Below are 17,360 nucleotides of genomic sequence, written 5' to 3' on the forward strand. Positions count from 1 at the left end.
ATATATACATATATTTATGTTTTTCTATGTCTATATGTACATATATTTATGTTTTTCTATGTCTATATGTACATATATTTATGTTTTTCTATGTCTATATGTACATATATTTATGTTTTTCTATGTCTATATATACATATATTTATGTTTTTCTATGTCTATATATACATATATTTATGTTTTTCTATGTCTATATATACATATTAACACATAAATATATATATATGTATATAAGCAAATACATATATATATATATATATATATATATAGAGAGAGAGAGAAAACACAGTCCCCATAGACTGCAATGTAAAGGCTATTTTCAGTGCCCCACACCCCCTCACTTTAACCCCTTATAACTGCTTTATGCAGTTTTAAAAAAAAAATTAAATAAAGATGCTACTATTTTTTATTTTATGAAGGGAACTGTACAATGTATTTGCGGGGCAATTGGGGGAGTTTTTTAAATTAACCGGAGCTTGCGGGAGTATTAACCAGCCATTTGTAATGGCGGGCGCACTTTAAATTAGCGCTTCACTTGTAATCTAGCACTGTGTGTTATTCTTTGTGCGAGGTGAAGCATAACATACCCTACACTACCAATTGCGCTCTACTTGTAATCTAGCACTGTGTGTTATTCTTTGTGCGAGGTGAAGCATAACATACCCTACACTACCAATTGCGCTCTACTTGTAATCTAGCACTGAGTGTTATTCTTTGTGCGAGGTGAAGCATAACATACCCTACACTACCAATTGCGCTCTACTTGTAATCTAGCACTGTGTGTTATTCTTTGTGCGAGGTGAAGCATAACATACCCTACACTACCAATTGCGCTCTACTTGTAATCTAGCACTGTGTGTTATTCTTTGTGCGAGGTGAAGCATAACATATCCTACACTACCAATTGCGCTCTACTTGTAATCTAGCACTGAGTGTTATTCTTTGTGCGAGGTGAAGCATAACATACCCTACACTACCAATTGCGCTCTACTTGTAATCTAGCACTGTGTGTTATTCTTTGTGCGAGGTGAAGCATAACATACCCTACACTACCAATTGCGCTCTACTTGTAATCTAGCACACAGTGAGTAAAGCTACAGACCAAAGCAATGAGCAGCAATGTAAGTATGTACTGGTGGTGTCTGGAGTATGCAGCAGTAATAGGTGATTTATGGATAACTCTTATATAATAGGAGGACTTCAATGACTGGCTTCCTAGAGTAATGTGAGTTTTTTTAGGCTAAGACAACATGATAAAGCAACATGAGTTGTTAAAAGAAATATATGTTTGCCAAGGTGCTGATCGTGTTTGAAAATCACTGATACTCTCTTCATCTATTATTTCTAGTGTTTCAGTAGTGAATAATCTTAAAGGGATATAAACATAATTTTTTAGATAGAGCATACAATTTTACACAACTTTCCAATTTACTCCTATTATCAAATTTGCTTCATTTTATTTGGTATCCTTTGTTGAATTAGCAATAGTGCACTACTAAGAGGAAGCTCATATATGTGAAGCCACAAATCAGCAGCAAACTCTCAGTATTGCTTTTCTGCTCCTGAACCTATATAAGTATGCTCTTCAAAAAAGGATACCAAGAGAACAAATACAATTAACTGAAATAAATTCTAAAATTGTTTAAAATTGCATGCTTATCTAAACCACGAAAGAAAGAAAAAATATACCTTTAACATTTAATTGTGTTAAAGTGATGCAGCATATCTGTAGAAAGATGGCCAGAAAATATCACACAAGCAACTCTATGTAAAAAAAGAAAGAGTTTTTAACCTCAATATTACCTACGCAGCCATATCCTATTTTAAAGGGATGCTTGTGCCAGGACCTGACTCAGTTTGTAAGGCAATTTACCAATAAATCTATGATCAAATCCTACAAGAATACAGTAAAGCAAAGCGTGCGTTGAGCACTGACAATGCTGATTGGCTGATTTTTTTTTTAACCTGCAAATAACAGTAAAAAGTGTATCTGGAAGATAACTGCTCACACAACACTTAGAACTCGCTTCCATTGAGTCGTTAAAAATGGAGCCGTAAGCGATCCAAGCGTCCGACAGCTAAAATAAATTTACGGCTCTATTTTAGTACCAGGTTTCCATTGAAATATTTTGCGCATTGCGTGCAGTCGCTCTTTTCATGTAGCTGTAAGTTAACGTTGTGTTAACGCTTCCATCTGACGTCGGATTTCTTGAAAATCAATTAGTTGCTAAGGTAACCCGACCTTACGCTATAGAATTTACGTTTAACATCCGTGCTCCTTATAAATATAAGTAATATGTATTGCTGCCCTAGGCATAGGTCTAGTTTGCATTCTGTAGATATGTTCTTGCATATATTATTATATTTAAATATATACTGATATTTCTATTAGAATAGTTTAACTATTCCTATACATGATACAACAATAAAAATTACTTATAACAATTTATTTCTACATTAAAACACTTGCATTATTTGCAAGTTTTATAAATTCAATAGAAAATAGGTCTCAAAAAGCACAATTTTCCTTTTACACCTAGTTGAGCTGGGTGTAATATTTCTCAATGTATCGACAGCCTCCGACAGTTTATTAACGGTTTGCGCTTTCATTGGAAACCTGGTATAATTTATCGATTAACGGTTTCTATTACTTTCTATGGGACGCTAAGATTTTTTCGGCAGCCGGAGTCCAGCTGCCGATATTGAGGTATAACGCGCCATTGGAAACAGTCGATAAACGAAATTGCTTCAGACAGCATATTTATCGGTTTGCGAGCGCACTCAAACCTAATTACGGCTCAATGGAAGCGAGCTCTTACTCTGGTGAGCTGAAAAAATGTTGAGGTAAGAAACCTTCTTTTTTTTACACAGACATATTTTCCAGTCAGCTTTTTACAGATAAGCTGCTCCACTTTCAAATAATTTAGTACTTGGGTAACATTTCCCTTTAAGTGGTCCAATACATTATGGGGCATATCAATCAAGCTCTGTACGGAGCTTGAAGCCCTGTGTTTCTGGCGAACCTTCAGGCTCGCCAGAAACACCAGTTATGAAGCAGCGGTCTAAAGACTGCTGCTCTATAACCTGTCCGCCTGCTATGAGGAGGAGGACAGAGATCGCTGCAATTCAATGATCGGGTTGATTGACACTCCCCCTGCTAGGCCCCTATGTCTCACGCATGAAACAAGAACCACTAGCAATGCAGAAAAACTACAACACTTAGGAAATACACTTAAAAACAGGTTATGTAAATGTAATTTAAAAATATTCACATCTGTTTTATTAGGATGAAGTAGTCTTGCTGGGGTGTATAAGAAACACTAGGGGCTGAGCATGGTCATTTTAGAGATTTGGTCACGGTTTGTCATCTAAACCTCATTCAATCACACGAAATTCATCAAGACTTGTGTGAAGTATCTTGTCTTGCAGTTATGTCTCGCTAAGCTGATGAGTTGTCTTGTTTTTATTCTAGTTCCCTTTAACTGTTTTCAGGGTTTTTTTTAATGTGGTACAGAGGATAGTTTTATTAAAGGAGGTTTTTTGGTTGTGAGATCAGCTCTATTTTAATGAATGGAACTGCAACTTGAGGCTGTGACAAAAAAACATGAATTTCTGGATTGTGTGTAGGTTTTTTTTCAGTAAGATATTACTTTGACCATGAGTTTTACTGAATCTAGACTAACAGAACTCATGGCAAAAAAGGACAGATACATAAAACAGATTAACAAAACAAATTAACACAAAAAGAGGAGGGCATCCCTCCAAAGAGCATACAATCTACAGGTAAAAGGATGGGAAGACAAGGTGTAGGGTAGTTAGTCGTCTTCTATGCGGATTGTAGTTGCAGTAGAGACACAATAGGTGTTATATATGGATTTTAGTTGCAGTAGCTACACAACAGGTGTTCTATACTGATTGTAGTTGCAGTAGTGACACAATAGGTGTTCTATGTGGATTGTAGTTGCAGTAGTGACACAATAGGTGTTCTATGTGGATTGTAGTTGCAGTAGTGACACAATAGGTGTTCTATACTGATTGTAGTTGCAGTAGTGACACAATAGGTGTTCTATGTGGATTGTAGTTGCAGTAGTGACACCATAGGTGTTCTATGTGGATTGTAGTTGCAGTAGTGACACAATAGGTGTTCTATACTGATTGTAGTTGCAGTAGTGACACAATAGGTGTTCTATACTGATTGTAGTTGCAGTAGTGACACAATAGGTGTTCTATGTGGATTGTAGTTGCAGTAGTGACACAATAGGTGCTCTATACTGATTGTAGTTGCAGTAGTGACACAATAGGTGTTCTATACTGATTGTAGTTGCAGTAGTGACACAATAGGTGTTCTATACTGGTTGTAGTTGCAGTAGTGACACAATAGGTGTTCTATACTGATTGTAGTTGCAGTAGTGACACAATAGGTGTTCTATGTGGATTGTAGTTGCAGTATTGACACAATAGGTGTTCTATACTGATTGTAGTTGCAGTAGTGACACAATAGGTGTTCTATGTGGATTGTAGTTGCAGTAGTGACACAATTGGTGTTCTATGTGGATTGTAGTTGCAGTAGTGACACAATAGGTGTTCTATACTGATTGTAGTTGCAGTAGTGACACAATAGGTGTTCTATACTGATTGTAGTTGCAGTAGTGACACAATAGGTGTTCTATACTGGTTGTAGTTGCAGTAGTGACACAATAGGTGTTCTATACTGATTGTAGTTGCAGTAGTGACACAATAGGTGTTCTATGTGGATTGTAGTTGCAGTAGTGACACCATAGGTGTTCTATGTGGATTGTAGTTGCAGTAATGACACCATAGGTGTTCTATGTGGATTGTAGTTGCAGTAGTGACACAATAGGTGTTCTATGTGGATTGTAGTTGCAGTAGTGACATAATAGATGTTCTATGTGGATTGTAGTTGCAGTAGTGACACAATAGGTGTTCTATGTGGATAGTAGTTGCAGTAGTGACACAATAGGTGTTCTATATGGAATAGTTGCAGTAGCCACACAACAGGTGTTCCATGCTGATTGAAGTTGCAGTAGTGACACAATAGGTGTTTTATGTTGGAATTGCATGAAACAACTTGAAAACAATAACATGAAGCAACAGGGAATTTATTTAAGCTATAAGAACAATAAGAAGAGATATAGGGAAAGTTATAAGCAGACGTAAGTTGGACAAGTACAAAATATGTATAGTGAACAATACAAGAAGCTATGGGCATGGGTACATAGACAAAAGGATGAGTTTGTTATAGGGATGGGTTATAAAGACCAATAGAAGGAATAATTTTGAGTAATAAAAGGAGATGTAATAGGAGCTGGTAGAAGAAGAAGAAGTTATATAGGCAGCAACATAGAACTTGTGCACAGAATGTCTATCAGGAAAAAGTGTATGTAGTAACAGAATAAGCTGTAAGTAGTTGCTATTCGGAGCAACAGAAGACTTGTTGGGAACAATAATAGGAGTTATAAAGAGTGAGTACATGGAGTAATCATTAGGTAAAACAAGGAATTATACACCTTAATAGATTGTAGTTGCAGTAGTGACACAATAAGTGTTCTATGTGGATTGTAGTTGCAGTAGTGACACAATAGGTGTTCTATGTGGAATAGTTGCAGTAGTGACACAACATGTGTTCTATACTGATTGTAGTTGCAGTAGTGACACAATAGGTGTTCTATGTGGATTGTAGTTGCAGTATTGACACAATAGGTGTTCTATGTGGATTGTAGTTGCAGTAGTGACACAATAGGTGTTCTATACTGATTGTAGTTGCAGTAGTGACACAATAGGTGCTCTATACAGATTGTAATTGCAGTAGTGACACAATAGGTGTTCTATGTGGATTGTAGTTGCAGTAGTGACACAATAGGTGTTCTATGTGGATTGTAGTTGTAGTAGTGACAAAATAGGTGTTCTATACTGATTGTAGTTGCAGTAGTGACACAATAGGTGTTCTATACTGATTGTAGTTGAAGTAGTGACACAATAAGTGTTCTATACTGATTGTAGTTGCAGTAGTGACATAATAGGTGTTCTCTGTGGATTGTAGTTGCAGTAGTGACACCATAGGTGTTCTATGTGGATTGTAGTTGCAGTAGTGACACCATGGGTGTTCTATGTGGATTGTAGTTGCAGTAGTGACACAATAGGTGTTATATGTGGATTGTAGTTGCAGTAGTGACACAATAGGTGTTCTATACTGATTGTAGTTGCAGTAGTGACACAATAGGTGTTCTCTGTGGATTGTAGTTGCAGTAGTGACACCATAGGTGTTCTATGTGGATTGTAGTTGCAGTAGTGACACCATGGGTGTTCTATGTGGATTGTAGTTGCAGTAGTGACACAAAAGGTGTTCTATGTGGATTGTAGTTGCAGTAGTGACATAATAGATGTTCTATGTGGATTGTAGTTGCAGTAGTGACACAATAGGTGTTCTATGTGGATAGTAGTTGCAGTAGTGACACAATAGGTGTTCTATACTGATTGTAGTTGCAGTAGTGACATAATAGGTGTTCTATGTGGATTGTAGTTGCAGTAGTGACACAATAGGTGTTCTATGTGGATAGTAGTTGCAGTAGTGACACAATAGGTGTTCTATGTGGAATAGTTGCAGTAGCCACACAACAGGTGTTCTATGCTGATTGAAGTTGCAGTAGTGACACAATAGGTGTTTTATGTTGGAATTACATGAAACAACTTGAAAAACAATAACATGAAGCAACAGGGAATTTATTTAAGCTATAAGAACAATAAGAAGAGATATAGGGAAAGTTATAAGCAGACGTAAGTTGGACAAGTACAAAATATTTATAGTGAACAATACAAGAAGCTATGGGCATGGGTACATAGAAAAAAGGATGAGTTTGTTATAGGGAGGGGTTATAAAGACCAATGGAAGTTATAGAGGAATCATTTTGAGCAATAAAAGGAGATGTAATAGGAGCTGCTAGAAGAAGTTATATAGGCAGCAACATAGAACTTGTGTACAGAATGTCTATCAGGAAAAAGTGTATGTAGTAACAGAACAAGCTGTAAGTAGTTGCTATTCGGAGCAATAGAAGACTTGTTGGGAACAATAATAGGAGTTATAAAGAGTGAGTACATGGAGTAATCATTAGGTAAAACAAGGAATTATACACCTTAATAGAATGGTTTAAATGATAACAAAAATCAGAGGCGGAGTCCTGATATATATACATAGGATAACTCATGTACATCTTGTTACTACTTACCAGGCTCTGGAGTCTCAGACTGTGAGGATGAGGATGCTGAGCTGGCTCCATCATCATTGGCACTATGAGAAAGAAGTCCCCGACCTGGGGGAAGTTTCATGCCAAGCTGCTCTGCCATCTCCACATGGTCCCCCGGGTGCACATAATCAAACATGCTGCTCCCTGTAAGCTCCACCTACAGAGAAGGGACACAAATTAATTCTTCCTGTAGTAATGCAAGGTAATATAATGCTTTTTTTAAGCCAGGAAGTCTGCAACACTTACAGGAAGGGTTTACATTATCCTACCTATAGATCTTAGTCTTAGAATAACACAAAAACTAATAAGAAACACAGACACCTCAGCTTTCAAGTAGTAATGGTTTATATGGGTACCTGGGCACTGGTACAGAGTCACAGATGTGATAGTTTAATCTGTGTGCTATTACTGGGGTGCAGTAAGAATGAAGATCTGTATGTTAAAACCAGACTACTGAAGATGCAGGAAATAATAGCATAGTAGAACCGTACAGAGCTGTCAAATCCCTCTTTAAGAAAGTGTGACACATAATTTGGGGGATATTCTCCAGATCATTTACACATCTATACACAATTAAATCTATGAAATTAATGGTAAATAATAATATGTAAATCCATCTGTTTCATCACAAAAGCTTAGAGGTCAGCAGCAATTTTTACATTTCATCAATCAATGTCTTATGTGATATTCATTCAGGCTGAGTACCTGCGGTATGACCACATCATAAGGCAAATATATGAGAGGGGTTTCAAGGAACACAAAAACAAACCAACCATCGGCACAGGTGGTCCTGCCAATTCATAAGCAGTAACACCTATTTAGAAATACAAGTAGCCCTTGTTTTTGTTCAATTTGTGCCGTTTCACAATAGCACCTGTTTATAGTGATCACGTGACCACTATCAAGGAAGTTTTTCCACTGGCTTTATAGCTTAATACAAAAGATTTTAAGAAGTGTTTTTGCCCCCTGCATTTACAGTACAGCATTGTAATACTGTGTACAGCACATGAAAGTAGTTTGCCATTTGTTTGCTTTCTTAAAGGTAGTGAACTGTATAAAAATTGCTATTATGCATATAAAAGAGCATTAACACTTTAAAAAGGCCAACGTTAAAAAATATTTTTATTGTGTTACTCCTCTTTTATATGTATAATAGCAATGTTTGTTACAGTTCACTTTATGAACTTTTTATATGTAGCAGAGAGAAAAAAAAAAGATTGTCCACTGGCTGATAAACAGAACTCCAATGCCTTATTGATAGACAGCCCCACAGCCATATTGCGTTTTTTACATTTACAGCATTCATTTCAGGGCTTTAAATATAATAATATTACATACAATATATATTGCGTTATAATATAATATGTTGGTGATATCAGTCTTGTTTGTCATTAATTAGTTGATCATATTAAGAGAAGACAGTTTTGGTGATATCAGACATGCAGATTAATGCAACATATGAAATATTTTGACAGGTACATAAAGGGCCAGATTTTTGTTGTTGTTAAAGCGATATTTGTGCTCCACTGTAATGGCTGGTTATTTATCATGTAGGCAATAAATTAGCACTCCACTTGTAATCTATTTATCGTGCGGGTGCGCAATCAATTAGCACTCCACTTGTAATCTATTTATAGAGCGGGTGCGCAATAAATTAGCACTCCACTTGTAATCTAGCCCCTAATCAGGTGCATTAATAGTGTTGGGATTGTGATATTCATTACTCACTTATTAGGGTGCAATGACTGTGTGGGATGAGTGTATGTACTGGGGTATAGTGGCACTGCCTTGATAGCAAAGTATAATTTTAGAGCAGAGAGGGTTTGGGTTTCTGTATTCAGTATTGGGGTACTGTACCCACTTGATCTTATCTTTGCATACTGTGCATTGCTCTTCCCTTTTGTATCCCTCTCTGTTCAGCTCCTAGTTATTAATTTACAGATACAACGCTGGGAACAGCTTTTGTGATCTCATATTAAATTTCCCCCTGAATCCGCCCTGTGGCAAAAATTACTCACATCGTTAAAAAATATTTAATTAGGCTGCAGTTTATAGCAGGCTCACTGGGGATATGATAGAATTAATATGATTTGCATGAATTCCAGAGTCCTTCCTCCTCTCCGAGAAGATTGGGGAATTGCGCTTTTAGTGAGGTCGCTGACATAGACAAGGGCAAATATCATCAAGATCGCACAGAACACACTCTCCACCACGGCACTGTTTGCAACACACCTCCCAGCTCAATCACCCCCTCAGCCAGTGCTCAGCTGCAAAGCAGGGGAGATCAAATAGAGCATAGTGTAAAAACAAAGCTTATAAAGGAAATCATTCAAAGCATTAGATGATATAACCAGAACAGAATGGAGAGGAGGGATGTAACAGAAGGCTTCAGATTGATTATTAAAGCTTTAGTAAAGTTTCAGAGGGAAGTTTCTTTTTTAACAGGAAGACTGGAACTAGAAGACAGGAAATGATTCTTGAGTGTAGAAATGGGGTTGTAAGCTCTCTTGCACAAAAGTACTGGACACAATGATAGGTGGGGGGGGGGGGGTCACACAAATGCCCCCCCCCTCCCCCCCCGAAGAAATAAAAAGCTGTACAATTTTACGCAGTCATTTTACCCCTTGGCTGCCAGTAACATTTAAATCACTCATTTTACATCTTTAACGGCCAGTAACATACAGTATGTAAACAGAAGTGATTTGATGCCCCTCATATCTGTCTACTCTATATTTGTAATGCATTTAGGCATAGGAGGCCTTTTATATTTAGCTGATAGTGAGGGACTTTATAAAAAAAACATTTCAGTGTCTAGTATTTTCGTAAAGATTTTACTGGACAGCTTGATAAAATACTGGACTGTCCAGTTGAATACAGGACACCAAGCAACCCTTCCAGTGGAAGTGATAGGAAAATCCATTGTGAAGGACTATTTTAAACAGACTTTTTTTTCTACCTAACCAGCAAATCCTATATCTGCCCGCCTGTGCAATATATTGTTATACAAATATTTCTTTATAGGCAGTAACAGTGTCAGCCTCTCCGTGTCTTGTCCCCACATGCAGACACTACTAGCCCTTGCCCTGTCTAACCAGGGTTGGCTCTAGACATTTTGCTGCCTGGATTCAAGAATATAGTGACACCTTCAACTTTCTTTCCACTACAGCCTTAACCCAAATAAAATTCAGCGGTTTTAAAAATGAAAGGTTCACATAAGAGCATGCTGGAACCCAGCTAATAGATTCCATACGGGAGTTCCCATTGTAACACCTATTTCAAATGCTGCCGTCCCTGCCTAAGCCCTAAAGTCAGATAGACACGACATGGGTTGGTAAATAAGATACTTTATAAGAAAAAAATATCTATTACTCATATAGTTATCCAGACTTTTTATGAATAAGCTTCAAGGGCCCGATCCGATATGCAGCGTCGCCCGCAAAAGCCGGTGACGCCAAATTTTGCGCTGGTTTGGTATCACATATACGGCATAACATAGAAGTTACGCTCGTAAATTTCACCCTTCGGCCGTAGTTTTTTGGCCCATAGAGTGATATACTAAACCCGTGCAGTTTGGTATCCAATATACAGCGTAAAGACTGACGTGGCGAAAATGGAGAAATCTTACTCCATTTTCACCTCGCCACAACATGCAGGCGTAGTAAGCCTTACGCTGAGTATTGGAGCCCCGTAAATCCCTAAACTACCTGCAAAATAAAACCTAACACCTAACGCAGCCAATAGAATTACAGTTGCTCTTATTCTATTGGCTATTCAAATCAGCCAATAGAATCAAAGTAGCTCTCATCCGATTGGCTGATTTGAATTTGATGGCTCAAATCAGCCAATAGGAATTCAAGGGACGCCATTTTTAATCGCGTACCTTGAATTCCTATTCAGTGTACGGCGGAGATCGTATGAAGAGGATCCTCCACGCTCCATGGCTCCGGTCTTCAGTTCCAGCGTCGCCAATCTTCAGTTCCAGAGTGGACGGGCTTCAGCTCCGCGGTCATTGGTCTTCAACTCCTCCACTCCGCGCCAGCTGGTTCCTGGAAGAAGAAGATGTCGCCGCTTGGAAGAAGACTTCTCCGCCTGGAACAGGACCTTCTCTGCCGGTATTCAGGACAGGTAAGGACCACTTGGGGGTTAGACTTAGGTTTTTTTAAGGGGGGATCGGGTGGGTTTTAGAGTAGGGGTGTGTGGGTGGTGGGTTGTAATGGGGGGTTGTTCTTTTTTTTACAGGTAAAAGAGCTGATTACTTTGGGGCAATGCCCCGCAAAAGGCCCTTTTAAGGCTTGGTAATAGAGCTGATTACTTTTTTAATTTAGTTTAGGGTAGGGAAATTTTATTATTTTGGGGGGCTTTTTTATTTTATTAGGGGGCTTAGATTAGGTGTAATTAGCTTAAAATTCTTGTAATCTTTTTTTATTTTTTTGTAATTTAGTGTTTGTTTCTTTTTGTAATATAGTTTAGTGTATTTAATTGTATTTTAGTTGAGATAATTGTAGTTTATTTAATTAATTTATTGATAGGGTAGTGTTAGGTGTAATGGTAACTTATGTTAGGATTTATTTTACAGGTAATTTTGTAATTATTTTAACTAGGTAGCTATTAAATAGTTATTAACTACTTAATAGCTATTGTTCTTAGTTAAAATAAATACAAAGTTACCTGTAAAATAAATATAAACCCTAAAATAGCTACAATGTAATTATTAATTATATTGTAGCTATCTTAGGGTTTATTTTATAGGTAAGTATTTAGTTTTAAATAGGAATAATTTAGTTAATAATATTAATATTATTTAGATTTATTTCAATAATAATTAAGTTAAGGGGTGTTAGGGTTAGACTTAGGTTTAGGGGTTAATATATTTCAAATAGGTGGTGGCGGTGTAGGGGGATCATATTAGGGGTTAATATATTTCAAATAGGTGGCGGCGGTGTAGGGGGATCATATTAGGGGTTAATATATTTCAAATAGGTGATGGCGGTGTAGGGGGATCATATTAGGGGTTAATATATTTCAAATAGGTGGCGGCGGTGTAGGGGGATTAGATTAGGGGTTAATATATTTCAAATAGGTGGCGGAGGTGTAGGGGGATTAGATTAGGGGTTAATAAATTTAATATAGGTGGCAGAAGTGTAGGAAGATCAGATTAGGGGTAATACAGTTAATGTAGGTGGCGGCGGTGTAGGGGGATCAGATTAGGGGGTAATATAGTTAATATAGGTGGCGGCGGTGTAGGGGGCTCAGATTAGGGGTTAATACATATAATATAGGTGGCAGCGGGGTCCGGGAGCGGCGGTTTAGGGGTTAATACATTCATTGTTAGGAGTGAGAGGGGGGATTGCGGATAGAGGGGTATACGTGTCGGGTTATTTTTGGGAGGCGTGTTAGACAGTTAGGGAGATTTTATACTTACCTTAGTTTTTTTATGCGGCGGCAGTTTCTAAAGTGCCGTAAGTCACTGGCGACTCCAGAAATTTGTACTTACGCTTATTTCTTGACATCGCTAGTTTGTCCGACTTACGGCACTTTAGGAACTGTCGGCGCCATATATGTGATAGGTCGATGTGCAAGGTGAAACTACGGGCAGCGCAGGTTTCCACGCTTGCGCCAAAACCTGGGCCGTATATCGGATTGCACCCCTAGTTTCCCAATTTGAACGATTTTTATTAGAGCGCATTTTATTTTTAGAAAAAAAGTTTTAGATTTTTGCTAAGTTTGCTGTATAGTTTAGTATATACCATTGATAATGAACCATACATTATGATCTCTTGGTGTTACAACTTTCTTTTCAGCAATCACCTTCAGCTGAAATGACAGAAGCAGTAAAGCATAACAGCAGGCAGTGCCCATACGCAGACCACAAAGCTGTATAGATATGAAGTGAACGTATCTCCACTGTATAAGTAGAAGAGGGACATATATTCATCTACTGGTCTTGTGCAGATAGGAGCAGATGAGGCTTCTAGTATTTTTATGCTAATAACATAGTCGTGAAAGAATGTAAAGTTGTTGTATTATATAAAATTGATCTTCTTAGACTGTGAGCTTGTGCACACTGGTGGAGCCAAAGCCACCCTCACACTGCCAGACTTCCACCTGCAGTCATTAGTGGTGCTAGCGTAGGCATCACGCTGCCAGAGCTTCCCTTGTACTCTTTAAGCAATGTCAGAATCTCCCTAATACTATAAAAGCTCCACCTATGGGCAGTGGTGGTATCAACATCGCCTTCATATTGCAGACCTTGACTTGCATGCACATGCAGTGCCAACATTACCCTCATATCAAGATCCCAACTTGTAGCCAATGGCAATGCCATTCTATCCATGCAGGGAGACCATCTGTGTGACTTGCAGACTGACCTAGCCCACAAGCTGTAATTATTCCCCCAGAATATATAATGATGTCTGAAAAAATATCTGGAGAAAAGAGTAACTGCAGAAACAATCAAATGCACTTTTTTTTTTTTTAACAAGCAATTAATGGTAGAGGAGAAATCACAGAGATCATGTGACAGGCCCAGTGCACTCCAACTGGAAGAATGAAAGGCTGTTGCCAGGAAACCAATGATGGAATAATTGATGGAATGTCCCTTCATCTGCCAGATTAGTTTGGAAAATAATGGGTTAAAACTGCAGTCCCCATACACTGTTAGCTGTCGGCAGTATGCATCCAGTTATACATTAATTTGCTGCTCCATTCAGTAATGGTAGATAGACAAATACTGTGTGATGTCCTAAAGTCAGTGGCCTGTTTTTTTTTTGTAATTAGTATCACTGCAGTAGGTTAACAGGGAGGGGATGGGTGTTTTAACCTTTGTTTGATAAACTAGGGTTTTTAATTTAAGTCCTAAAAAAAAATGCAGGCGTAGTAAGCCCAGTTTCAGACAACATAACCAAACCTATAATGGGCCAAAGACAAAAATCCAGTGGTTGAAAAAAATGGACAAGTAAATGTAAATGGAAAGGATAGGGCCGGAGCAAACAGTGAGAAATAATAGCAGAAGAATAAAGGGAGACAAATGAAGACAGAATGAGAGAAGCATGAGTGGGAGAGTAATACAGAGAATGATGTACACACACAATATAGATTCTGCCCACTAAAGAGAGACCTTTCTTTTTCTTATACTGGTTCATGGAGTCCATAAACAAAGGTTTGTGGAATCTGTTCACGTTTAAAAGGGGCTTCATATAATCCCATGATGTTTGGAGTGTCTCCTTTCATCTTAATGCATATACTGTAGAGAGCACAGGAGAAAGGCAAGATAGGGCAAAGAGAGATTTGATTCCACCAAAAGAACAGAGGAATTAGTAATAATGTGCTACTACAATTAAAGGGATAGGAAAGTGCTTTTTGTTCCTCTGTTTTTTTCCCTCCGGTATATTTAGCTCTCTTAAAAGCAAACACAAATCAAAACCTGAATGAATAGGAAACAATAAATTCACAAGACTAAGAGGTGTCACTAATTTGTGGTGCCTCACCATGCTTGCGTTTGAATAAAAACAGAATTTATGCTTACCCGATAAATGTCTTCCTCCAACGGTGTGTCCGGTCCACGGCGTCATCCTTACTTGTGGGAATATTCTCTTCCCCAACAGGAAATGGCAAAGAGCACAGCAAAAGCTGCCCATATAGCCCCTACTCTGGCTCCGCCCCCCAGTCATTCGACCGACGGTTAGGAGAAAAAAAGGAGAAACTATAGGGTGCCGTGGTGACTGTAGTGTATAGAGAAAGAAATTTTTCAAACCTGATTAAAAAACCAGGGCGGGCCGTGGACCGGACACACCGTTGGAGAAAGAAATTTATCAGGTAAGCATAAATTTCTGTTTTCTCCAACATTGGTGTGTCCGGTCCACGGCATCATCCTTACTTGTGGGAACCAATACCAAAGCTTTAGGACACGGATGAAGGGAGGGAGCAAATCAGGTTACCTAAACGGAAGGCACCACGGCTTGCAAAACCTTTCACCCAAAAATAGCCTCCGAAGAAGCATAAGTATCGAATTTGTAAAATTTTGCAAAAGTGTGCAGAGAAGACCAAGTCACTGCCTTACATATCTGATCAACAGAAGCCTCGTTCTTGAAGGTCCATGTGGAAGCCACAGCCCTAGTAGAGTGAGCTGTGATTCGTTCAGGAGGCTGCCATCCGGCAGTCTCATAAGCCAATCGGATGATGCTTTTCAGCCAGAAAGAGAGGTAGCAGTAGCTTTTGTCCTCTCCTCTTACCAGAGTAAATGACAAACAAAGATGAAGTTTGTCTGAAATCCTTTGTTGCGTCTAAATAGAACTTTAAAGCACGGACCACATCTAAATTGTGTAACAAATGTTCCTTCTTTGAAACTGGATTCGGACACAGAGAAGGAACAACTATTTCCTGGTTAATATTCTTGTTGGAAACTACTTTTGGAAGAAAACCAGGTTTGGTACGCAAAACAACCTTATCTGAATGGAACACCAGATAGGGTGGATCACACTGCAAAGCAGATAATTCAGAAACTCTTCTAGCAGAAGAAATAGCAACCAAAAACAGAACTTTCCAAGATAGTAACTTGATATCTATGGAATGTAAAGGTTCAAACGGAACCCCTTGAAGAACTGAAAGAACTAAATTTAGACTCCAAGGAGGAGTCATGGGTCTGTAAACAGGCTTGATTCTGACCAAAGCCTGTACAAAAGCTTGTACATCTGGCACAGCTGCCAGGCGTTTGTGTAACAAAAAAGATAAAGCAGAAATCTGTCCTTTTAGAGAACTCGCTGACAACCCTTTATCCAAACCCTCTTGGAGAAAGGAAAGAATCTTAGGAATTTTAATTTTACTCCAGGAGAATCCCTTGGATTCACACCAACAGATATATTTTTTCCATATTTTATGGTAAATCTTTCTAGTCACAGGTTTTCTGGCTTGGACCAGAGTATCTATCACTGAATTTGAAAACCCACGCTTGGATAAAATCAAGCGTTCAATTTCCAAGCAGTCAGCTGCAGAGAAACTAGATTTGGATGTTCGAATGGACCTTGTACTAGAAGATCCTGTCTCAAAGGTAGCTTCCAAGGTGGAGCCGATGACATATTCACCTGGTCTGCATACCAAGTCCTGCGTGGCCACTCAGGAGCTATCAGAATCACCGAGGCCTTCTCCTGTTTGATCCTGGCTACGAGCCTGGGAAGGAGAGGAAACGGTGGAAACACATAAGCTAGGTTGAACGACCAAGGCGCCACTAATGCATCCACTAGAGTCGCCTTGGGATCCCTGGATCTGGACCCGTAGCAAGGAACCTTGAAGTTCTGACGAGACGCCATCAGATCCATGTCTGGAATGCCCCATAATTGAGTTAACTGGGCAAAGACCTCCGGGTGGAGTTCCCACTCCCCCGGATGGAAAGTCTGACGACTCAAATAATCCGCCTCCCAGTTGTCTTCTCCTGGGATGTGAATTGCAGATAGATGGCAGGAGTAATCCTCCGCCCATTTGATGATCTTGGATACCTCTCTCATCGCCAAGGAACTCTTTGTTCATCCCTGATGGTTGATGTAAGCTACAGTCGTCATGTTGTCCGACTGGAATCTTATGAATCCGGCCTTCGCTAGTTGAGGCCAAGCCCGGAGCGCATTGAATATCACTCTCAGTTCCAGGACTTTTATCGGGAGAAGAGACTCTTCCCGAGACCATAGACCCTGAGCTTTCAGGGAGTCCCAGACCGCGCCCCATCCTAATATACTGGTGTCGGTCGTGACAATGACCCACTCTGGTCTGCGGAAACTCATTCCCTGAGACAGGTGATCCTGAGTCAACCACCAACGGAGTGAGTCTCTGGTTAACTGGTCTACTTGAATCTGGGGAGACAAGTCTGCATAATCCCCATTCCACTGTCTGAGCATGCACAGTTGCAATGGTCTTAGATGAATTCGAGCAAAAGGAACCACGTCCATTGCTGCCACCATTAGACCTATTACTTCCATGCACTGAGCTATGGAAGGCTGAGGAATAGAATGAAGAACTTGACAAGCCTTTAGAAGCTTTAATTTTCTGACCTCTGTCAGAAAGATCTTCATTTCTACAGAATCTATTATTGTTCCCAGAAAGGGAACTCTT

At 39.0% G+C, this 17,360-nt stretch overlaps 1 protein-coding gene across 1 annotated transcript in view; it reads right to left on the reverse strand.

The window, feature by feature from the left end:
* Nucleotides 1-17,360, reverse strand: part of NPAS3 (neuronal PAS domain protein 3) — a 535,722-nt gene that overhangs the window by 145,545 nt on the left and 372,817 nt on the right. Inside the window, exon 4 of the mRNA XM_053697924.1 lies at nt 7,245-7,419. Within this exon, the coding sequence (XP_053553899.1) occupies nt 7,245-7,419 (175 nt within the window). The remainder of the gene's footprint in view (nt 1-7,244; nt 7,420-17,360) is intronic.

This window comes from Bombina bombina, chromosome 1 (assembly GCF_027579735.1).
Source record: "Bombina bombina isolate aBomBom1 chromosome 1, aBomBom1.pri, whole genome shotgun sequence".
Classification (NCBI taxonomy): Eukaryota; Metazoa; Chordata; class Amphibia; order Anura; family Bombinatoridae; genus Bombina; species Bombina bombina.